A 10,722-nucleotide genomic window follows, 5' to 3' on the forward strand; every position below is an offset into this window, starting at 1 on the left:
TCTATAGTAGAGTAACTGTGAAGATACTAAGTATTCTAAACAGTAGATTCCAAATATATTGACGACTTTGCTTCCTCTGTAATATAGTGACCTTAGCTACTTTATTTTCAAGCGGACCTGATTGTCCGACCTACAAATAGTGCCTGACAGACACGCTCAAGTGGAAATTCTGCAAGGACATCATCATAACATAAACAATACTGTTTTTTGTTGACCTGGGGGGCAATTCACCTCTAATTCTGCCTGCAAACACCTCCTGAGCAAGCACTGTTTCATATTCTTTCCTGTAGCCTTCCTAAAACCTAACTTAATAAGGCCCGGAATGCAGCATGCGTTCAAGTATTAGCTAAAGGGACAAACGGCCATTACAGAAATATGATATTATACAGACCATTTGAATTAGCTGTGTGGGCTACTCAGGATGCCAAAGAAATAAACGTGCATCATATACACAACAGACATCCCCAAGGCACAAACATTATTGTCATTTTAGCAGCTCTCAGACTTATTTCATGGCTCCCAGAACTCATGTCATTCATCAGCTCAATTACCTGCATGGCTGTGGCTAAGTCTTCCCTTGCCCTACTCAGAAAAGCAGAATGCAAATGAGAAGTAATTACATGAGATGTGTTATATATGTATATATGTATATATAGTACAGACACATTATATGTATTTCATATAGAACATAGTATTACTACATATACATCATATATACAGTGATGCCCACCTAACTACAGGGAGATGTTCTAACAAATGGATTGTTAGGTGATGTCGTTGTTGTGCGAGCATCATAGAGTCACATCCACACACCTAGATGGCCCAGCCCGCTGCACAGCCAGGCCGAATGGTACACCCGTGCTCCTGGGCTATGAGCCTGGACAGCACATTCCTACACAAAACACAAGACTAAATCAAGCACAAGAGCAAATGATGCAATCAAGTGAGGCATACATACGAGATGCATGAGGCTGCTGCCCAATGTCACGCGGCATACTATTCTATGGCAAACTTTCCTTTTATAAGTATACTCTAAAATAATGATAAAAAGTACAGTTTAGGAAATACATACAGCAGTAACATATTACCGAGTATTATGGACGGTACCTAATTGTGTGTGCTGTACTTTTGTACAACTGGCAGTACAGTAGGTGTGTTTACACTAGCATCACCGTACGCACATGAGTAAAGCATTGCACGATGGCATTCTGACAGCTACGTCACTAGGCGATAGGAATTTTTCAGCTCCATTATCTTACTGTAGTATATGTGGTCCATGGGTGACGCATTATTTGACACATGACGATACACATATATATTACATGTACATTACGTGTGTCTGTTTCCCTACCAAAAGGTGGTACCATGTAAATTTAAGTGAACTTTCCAAGGTTAGTTCACAGAAAACTATGCTGTGTTGTGTAGGCCCACCAATGTTCCCTCTTTAACAACACCCTTCACGCATCGATCACACTCCTCACTCATTTCCACGTGCCATTCGACCATGCCCTGATTTTAAAATTCTTTCAATGAAGAGCGAGGTGGAAGGTGTCCACTTTCCCATCATATAATCCCCCTGTCATTTCTACAATGTGACTCTAGACCAAGATGATACCCACTTTGGTTCAAATTTCCCCCAGAAGGAGACTTTGCGAAAGATTGCAGTGTAAGTGGTTTATTTGGGAAATGATCCAGAAAATACCAATAGGGCAAATGGTGGGAAGGAAGACAACAAAGCTGGCAGTATCAAGCCAGTTACCACTGTGGGCAACTGGAGTTCAGTCCTACTGGACAGAGTGTACAACATGCTTCAAAATTATCCGGGTCAAGGAGGCAGGAAGCTAAGGTCCTAATCTAACAAATCCCGGCTTAGTGGTACTTCTGGCTCGTTCGCCAAGCAGGCCTGTGTGCTGTTGAGGCCAGAAGATCAAAATAGAACCAAAAACCCAAAAGACCGCGGGCATTGGGTGTTCACAGAAAGTAGCCTGAAGTATGTGGGCAGAGCTCCAACTATATCTGTTGGCGGACACTGTCTGTGTATTGCTCTAGGAAAGAGCGCGTCCTCCTTACTCTGCAGGAACTGAGGCCACGGCGATAAGAAGCAGAATAAGATGGCCCCTCAGACTTCACCGCAAAGAGGAATTGGTGACCGTATCAACGACCAAAGAGATGGCTCTACTTACTGCGTATGAATTCAGGATGCTGAAGGAAAACAAAAAAGAATTGCAGACTGCAAATTACAAGTGAAGACGGCAGCTAACATTTAATGAGCACCTAAACGAGGCTCGATGCTGTAAAATTAGTCTCATACATTCAAATTAATTAAGTGGAAAGGATGAGCTTCTTGAGGAATTTGAGCCACAAAGAACTGAACCCAAGTGTCATCTTTACATTTATGAAATATATTAGAAAGCGAAGTATTAAATTTCCCAGAAACTTAGTTTCCTTGTCCTTAAAATAATTACCTACTCTTCAGGGAGTATCTGAAGATGGACTGTGATAACATATAGCATAGGTTCACATATGCATATCTGTGTGTATATACACACATGCATATACATAACATTTGCATAGTTAATAGAGTACTAGCCACTACTTAGTGCCAATAACTTAGTCTTGTCCCTTACGGAACTAAGATTACTGAATCTCATAATGGTGGAAATTACTTGCCCAAGGCCACTCAACTCGTGAAGGAATAAGCAGAGGGTTGAAGCCTGGGTCCAAGGCTTCAATCAAAGGGCATTAATATCTGATTAGTATTAATCAAAGGGTCTTGTCTTCAAAGATGGACAACAGATGGAACCAAAACTAATTATTAAGTTTCCATGCAGCCACAAAATTAGTCAAAACTTGAAGACTAGATGAACAGTTTTTCCCATGTTTAGTACTTTATTTTAATAGTAAATATGGCCTAATGTTTAAGTTAAAGTTGGGCTAGCATAAACTTTTATTGTCATAGATATTGTAAACAAATGTACAAAACTTTGGTTTAAATATAGCAGTGATTCATTTAGGTGACATTCAACCAACGTAAATTCTTAATTACTGACATATACCTGCAGCATCCTTTGAAAAATGGGAGCAACCACATGCACAAGTTAATATCTTGGGTACGATATTAAAAAACAAGGCTACCCCACAAAGTTCAAAATATGTCTCCCATGTATTCAGCCCATCTCACACTTTCTGCACAGAATAGAGAATTTCTGTTCTATGTCGTGATCCTAAAGCTCTGAAGTCGAAAATATAGATTCAATCACTAGTGACAGTTTATCCCAATGTCAATGAGTGTTGCAAATTTGTTTAAATATTCTTTTCTTTATCTTCAGTCAGCTAGAACACCTTCCTTTCCAACATACTGGTAAATTGGCATTTGCTCTTTTAATTTTTTATCAATACGTATGTTTTTGCCTGAGAAGAAGAGATTGGGTTGAAATATGATCCTCTACAAAACATCCACACCCCTTTAAATTACTGATCTGAGACCAAAGAAGAATTCGATCACTCATGCGCTTGGTAAAATTCCATGTGTGTAGGAATAGAAGTTTGCATTGGGTGCTGAGATGATGAGACAAGAAGGAAGGGATTTCCCAGTGGTGAATGGAGAGGTTCTGAAATCAGACCAAGAATGGATCTTTTATGTAATTATATTAGAACATCAATAGCAAAGTGAACTTCAAGGAAGCATTTCAAAGCCTAGTTAGCATATTTTTAAAAAAAAACAAGGCAATGTGGCATGCAATACGTGAAATGACTATTCCAGAAAATACCAAATGTGCTTTTTAAATAATGAGAGAGAGAGAGATCCGGAGGCATTTCAGAAGTTTAGGCAAAGCTGTGATGCTATAGGAAATCCACATGAGCAATGTTTTGCTAATAATAAATATTCTAGGTTTGAAACTTAGTTTTAATTTTACAACATGCATAATCTTTAGGTTAGAAATACATTAATTATGAAAAGGTGGGATCGTGCCATACAAATGTCGTTATTAATAATAGTTACCTGTTCAAAGTGAGAATTGTCAATGGCAAATGTTGTCATTTTCATTGACTACCTGTTACATATTTAAACCAAATGTCTACCTGCAACTCCAAATGTTTAAAGAGTATGAAATGCCCAGGGACAGGTGGACACCTGATCAGGGAACACTGACAAGGAGTAAGTCCCTGGGTGCAGGAGATTTCAAGTTTCTAATCTGCTTTTTCCGGCAACTTGAACACATTTTTGAATTTGATAACCAACACCTAAGGGGGGAAACTGGCCCCGATATCGCGTGCTTTTGGATGTATTATACCTCCAATACCAGCCTTATACACGTCCTAGGGAAGCACAGAAAGACAAAAGAATAAGCCCTAGACACACGCAGTAAATCCAAGGCAGGGATGAGAAAGTGAAAAGAAAAGGGTTCCTTGTCTACAGCAATGGCTCTGGAGTCAAAATGGAGAGACATATCCGAGTCCCTTTACTCCCTCCCCCAGCCTCGGGCTCCCTTTTCCTCCTCTCCCTCCTTTCCCCCCCTAAGCTCCCACCTGGGTCTCCTTCTCAGCCTATTCGGGGAACAGCCCCGCGTCACACCACTCACCTGTCGTCGTTCTGCCATCCTTGGTCCCCTAGCAGCAAATCCCGAAACCTGTACCTGGGAGGCAGAGGGGGCACTTCGCTCTCCAAATCAACCATCCTTCCTCAAAGAGTGGGAAACACGAAACAAATGGAGGAGAGGAGGGAGGCGGAAAGAAAATATTGCAGAGCTGAGGGAGAGGACGGATAACATGCAGTGGCCGGGAGAGGGACAGCAGAAGGGGGAGGGGGTCTGCTTTGAGCCGGAAGCCGAGGCTGGAAGGGGGCTGGCTCCTCTCTCCTGAGGGTGTGATGGGGATGATGCAAACCCAGCCCAGGAGCAAAAGTCTGGCTCCCACAAGAATCTACGCTGCCAAGGAACCGCCCCCAGGCTCAGCACCGCCTCTGGTCCCCAGGACTCGGGGGAGACGGGAATGCAAAAGTTACTTCCCCGGGAAAAAAAACGCGCGGTGCCTGGAAAGAGGGGACTGTGTGGGAGTGTGTGCGGCCTGATGCTGGAGCGCTCCCCGAAAAGGTAGCAGGTCCCTTGGGCAGGCGGACACCCGGCACAGCCCAGGAGGCGCGAGGGGCCGTGGGTCTGGGTCACGACCACCCCACCCGGGCTGTCCCTGCAGGCGCCCTCGGAGCTGCACTGGAGGCCCAGCCAATGAGACGCCCCCTCATTTGCATAACACGGTGACGGCAAAGAGGTGCCTTGGGGACGACCAGTGGGGCAGCGCTTAGTTAGCGGATTCCCGGGCTCCAGACCTTTGGCTGGGCTGCAAAGGCATGTGGGGGGTCACAGGATGCTCGGAGCGTCCAAGGTCCTCCAATCCCCTTGGCTTTGCGCGCCTGCAGCTGGGTAGACGGGCTGAAAAATGCACGTTCCTGCAGAGGGAATCCCCACTCCAGCCCCAGGAAAGTCCTTTGTATTTTCTTACAGTCTGCAAGAAAGGAGGTGTTTCCCTGGTCCTGGAAAGGAAGGAAGGGCCTCTTTATGCAGCCGAGTGGCTGGGAAAGCACACCGAAGTGCGTGGGAGGGCTGTCCACTGGTCCCTTACTGTTGGGGCGACTCAGCGCTAGGGGCTTGCAGGTGGCAACCTTCCAATGCCCCCATTCCTAGTCCACAGGGTCAGAGGAGGAAGTGAACCCCAGCTCCCTCAGCTGCTGTTCGGTGCCAGCTGCTGCTTACCTGCACCTTGCTGTAGATGCACAAGCCCTAATGCCATCTGCACCTACTGTCCTCCCACCGAGAAGTGCCTCCATCAGGGTAGACACAGACACTGACTATATCCCACCTGAGACACCCACCTGAGGGTACACGGAAACCTTTGTCATTGCACAGGCCCATAGGAATCTGCAAAGGAGCAGGCTTATCAACGAGTGACACTGTGAAACACAGTCATGAAACAACATACAAAGAGATTTGGAAGTACCTGAGATACACTTTTTCCCAGAGGGGTCAAGAAAGATGCTGATTGAACGTGAACTAAGGCTTCTCAACTCGTGTGCACCCTACTTGAGTGAAAGGAAGAAAGCAGAGAAGCAAACAGAGAATAGCGTGAGTAGAAGCAAAGTGATTTTAGAATATGTTCGGTCCGGAGACACTGATGAGTTTGATATGATTACTTCTTAGTGAGGTCAGATGGTGGAAGGTTTATACAGAAAGTTGGAACTGCAAGAAGAAAATAGCAAGAAGGTAATATCAGATAAAACAGGATAAGCATCACAGTGGAAAGACCAGTCAGACCCCATGTCTCTCTCTTCAGAACTCTACCCTCTCTTCCTGACTCACCTCAGATGTGTAACACGTCCTCTGCTAGATTTCCTTGTTTTTCCAGCTACTTATGACGCCTTCTTCCTTTGAACACTTCATACCTCTTGAGAGTGTTTTGCTTGTAGTGTTTATTGTGTTCTGGCCTGCTGTATGATTAAATGCATTTTTCTGACATCTTACCCTCCAGCCTCCCTGTGACTTATATTCCTAGCACAGCTATCTTCAAAATAGCAAAATCTCAACAGATGTTGAGATGCATTGAACTGCATTAAAAGCTTTTAAACTAGGAAATTAATTTTTTTCCACACTTGCTCTAGCTCCAGAGTTACGTAATTGTTTGTTTCTTTGGCGTGAACTTTTGGAATCAGTTTGCCAAATGAGAAAGTTACTACACTGCATTGTTAGTTTGAGGAGCAGGGGAAGAGAGAATATTTGGATTGTGTTTTAGACCTTATCATCCGCTGTTAAGGTAGCTTCTATGAAGTCTACCTTTTTAATGTTGCAGGTTAATATTCATATTTTTATCTATATTATTATACTCTGCCTTATTTATATCATTATAGTCTGCATTTATATTATTATAGTCTGCCTTTACATAGATGGCAGAAATCTGAAGTATTTGCGTATCAGTAACAGACTCAGAAGCAAGGCACTTCCAAAAAAATAGCTGTTGAGAGTTAGACTCCGTGGTACTGGAGATGAGAGACGAAAGCTGCATTTTACTTAGAAAAAAGCAGCGTACCCTTATTTTATACTTTTGTGGCAATCTAATTATTTGTCCTCCACGTACCCCAATAACAATTTCGGAGGGAGTAAGTATGCCTAAAAGAAAAAAAAATAAACAAATAAATGGTAACCTGCTCAGCTAATCGTGTCACAGCACAGCTGTTAATGACACAAATGGGACAAAGTACCTGAACGTGACCAGCCAAGGTGGTTGGACTCAACTGCCTCAGAGACACACTGATGTGTGTATGCCTTACAAGTTTTGTCAAAGTGGAAACTAACCTTCCAAATTTAAGAAAATTAAAAGAACAATGCAATATATGTAAGGAATGCTATCCTGCCGTTCTTAAAATATACCAATTTTTAGGCAATGGAACTTAAATTTATAATTGGAATTTCCTTTTTTCACCTTTATGTGTTCTCTGGGCAGCCTTTTTATTTTTTGTCATTCATTTTTACTTTCCATCCTCCCACCTGTCTTTCTACACTACATTTTTATTCTTTTTTTTTTTTTTCATGTCGTGTCATGTCATTTCCTGCTGTTAAAATACATTTTCCTCTTTCGCTCTTTTTATCTTGGTTTCCTTTTTTTCACTGAGCTCTTTTAATCTCCTGTTTCATATACTCTTTTTCTCTGTGTGTGTGAAAGCTTTCCTGCTACTATAGCGTGAGATTCAATTTTTAGAAACAGTGTTAAACTTCGTTCTGTACATTATAGTTTTACACCTTTATCCCTGGTGTTCTTCAGTCCCTTTATCAACAACTAGTGGAGATCAAAGCAGTAAACTAGTTTGTTCCCATTTTACCCAAAGAAAGTCACCCCAAATTTTCTGAATTATGCTGTTGGAGTAGAAAGTGTCAAAAATGAGGGTTAGGGAGAAGACTGGTGTCCTAATTTAAGAAATAGGAAAGAATTAACTTAATAAAAACAGCTTTCTATGTCAGGCTATGCACCTCATAGACCCTTCATGTGTATAGGCAGACAAACCCAGGACAATCCACATTCATTCAGAAAACATCAGTAAGCTACAAAACAACACTGCAGTGTGTGGGAGGCATGCGGTCAATTATATTTTAACAGAGATTCATTAAGTAGTGACAATGAGTTGAATATCTCATCATCTAATGGGAGAGAGAGAGTACATGTGGGAGACAGATGCTCCAGGATTCACACTAGGATGTGATAAATCACACTAGCCATTAGCACTCTCTGCTATGGTGCTGAGGAACACATACAGACATCTAATTCTGGTTTTGAGAAATCAGGGAAGGCTTCCTGGAGGAGCTGAACTCTACCTTGAAAAATGAAAAATGTGAGTGAGTAAGGTGGAGGCAGAAGCAGCAGCAAGTATCCACATACAAATAATAGCTAAAAGAAATCAATCACAGATCCCCGCAAATTCAAAAGGATCATGTTGTTTGAGCTCAAGGTGTGTATTTCGGTGAGGGAGGGCCAGGAAGGGAGGGATAAAAATCAACAGGAACATTGGTAGCCAGGAGCTGCCTTCATTTATTAAGAACCACGTCTGGAGAGGTCCATGCCAAACACGTTTTGAGTTTTAACTTGAAGACCGTGAAGACTCTTTTGAGGATTGAGCCCAGTTACTCTTTGGAAAGATCACCATGGTAGCAGTGTAGGTGATTGACTGGTGGGGAGGGCAAGAACGGAAGAAGGGAGACCGCTTATGAGCTATTTAGTATCGCGGGTGAGACGTGCCATTTGTCTGACATGAGGCAGGGGACGCAGTGCAGATGGAAAGTAAAGGACAAATTTATGGGAACTTAAGAAGACAGTGTCGACCAGACTTAGTAACAGAGAGTGTGAAAGTTAACGGAGAGTGAAGAAGCAATGGTCCTTCCTAGGCTTCTGGCATGAGTACGTCGGTGAAGAATGTTACTGTTGGGTGAGATGGGAATACAGACATAGGTTTAAGTGAGAAAATGATTTCACTTTGAGCCATCTGCAAAAGTTCAAATGGAGAAGGCCAGAGGTTTGAATCTTTGCGTCGGAATGTCAGAAGCAAATTCTGGTCCAGACTTATAAAATTGGGAAGTATCGATATAGAGAAGGCTGTGGAAACTGAGGAAGGACAGGTGTCCCTGGCTCTCAGTGCAGTGCGAGAAGAGGAGGCAGAGAGCAAACCATACAGGAGCCTGGGGAGAAGGGATGTATTAGGGACTTGGGGGCAAAGCCTGAAGGGAACCTGAACTTCTCCTGCCAGAGTAAAGACAGGTGTTCTTCTCTTCTTGACTAGTTTTCTCCTGTGACCCTTGATTCAAGCCAAAATAGATTCTATCTACTCAAAGAAAAATGTAACAAAATCTGCCCTATATCCTAAGCGTGTCCAGCTGCATGAGCAGAATCAGTCTTATTTCAGCAACACTGAAAAGAGGACACAGTAAAGAGAAAATGAAAAAGCAGAATATCCCATACGGTTCCCCAAATCCACCTGAAAGGCACAGGTAGATAGTCTAAGGGAGGAAGGCTGTTGGGGGATGGATGAAGATATTCCAATGATTAGCATGATTTACTCAACAGGTCTAGTGTTTTTGTCATTCTGAAAATAAAACTGGTCTGAGGGGTGAAATGCATATACAAACCTTACAATGGAAACCTGTCAGAGACAAGTAACATTTTATCACGTTAATAGTAACATCCTCTATCTCCTTGCGGCTTCTTCCCACTTCGCATAGCTCTCTCCAAATGCACGTCTCGTTCAGCATCGTTCTTAATGATAACCCATATCTCCATTTATCAGCTTCTGAATTTTTGGAGGGAGAACACAGTGTCTAAGGAAGAATTACTTAGTGTCGAGTATGATTCAATAACTTTGAAGCATGTTCTCCTCCCATAACCCAGGAACCACTGCTATGTCACTCTTCTACCTACAAAACTATATATATATATATATAACATATATATTTTTGAGGGAAAATCTCCAGCAGTTTTGGAAAAGTCCAGCTTTATCTTGGGTCTTCCCATTCTTAGGTTTCTTGTGTCCAAATCCTGCTCATTTGTGGCCTGGAGGATGCTCCCTGTTCATGACCATCCCTGCACCTTGACCCTTCTCATCGCCAAACCTCCTAACGAGTACCAGTGACAACCACCATTTGGCCTTTTTCACAACAGTTGTCAGTTGGTAGCTAATCAGTAAACGTCTAGCAAGTGAGTGGGAAGCGATGGGTGGATCAGGTCAGATCTGTGATGATGTTGAAGCATAAGAACATACAAATGATAAAAGACGAATAGCAGCAGTGTAACTAGTATGCGCTAGATAGTACGTCAGGAGATTTACAATCATTTTGTATAATAACATTGTCAAAATTTAAAGGCTGAGACAACTCAGGCTCAAGTGATGCCACACAGCTACAAGGTGCGAAGCCGAGATTCGAAACTTTGATGTTCTGACCCCAAAGGATAGGCTCTTCCCCAAATATCTGAGAAAGAAGGTTTATGGTCAATAAGTGGTAGACAGATTTATGTTTACTGATTGGAAATGTACTTGATAAAATGAAATTATAAAATTGCCCTGCCAATATGCTAGCAATCCACTAAGCTCCGGCCTCGGTTACCTTCGTTCCCACCTGTAGGACTTCTCGTCACTTGTTTCTTCCCCTGAAGTCTCCCTTCTGACTCCAGCAACCTCATGACTTCATCAGA

At 42.7% G+C, this 10,722-nt stretch overlaps 1 protein-coding gene across 8 annotated transcripts in view; it reads right to left on the minus strand.

Moving 5' to 3' along the window:
• Nucleotides 1-5,184, minus strand: part of KCNT2 (potassium sodium-activated channel subfamily T member 2) — a 227,286-nt gene extending 222,102 nt beyond the window's left edge. For 3 of the 8 annotated variants that reach the window (XM_074317059.1, XM_074317058.1, XM_074317061.1), the window contains exon 1: nt 4,584-5,184. In XM_074317059.1, coding sequence (XP_074173160.1) covers nt 4,584-4,678 — 95 coding nt within the window. In that variant the 5' untranslated portion in view covers nt 4,679-5,184. The remainder of the gene's footprint in view (nt 1-4,583) is intronic. The other 5 variants (XM_074317060.1, XM_074317057.1, XM_074317056.1 and 2 more) reach the window with 3 other exon arrangements.
• Nucleotides 5,185-10,722: the final 5,538 nt, after the last annotated feature.

This window comes from Rhinolophus sinicus, linkage group LG12 (assembly GCF_036562045.2).
Source record: "Rhinolophus sinicus isolate RSC01 linkage group LG12, ASM3656204v1, whole genome shotgun sequence".
NCBI classification, from domain to species: Eukaryota; Metazoa; Chordata; class Mammalia; order Chiroptera; family Rhinolophidae; genus Rhinolophus; species Rhinolophus sinicus.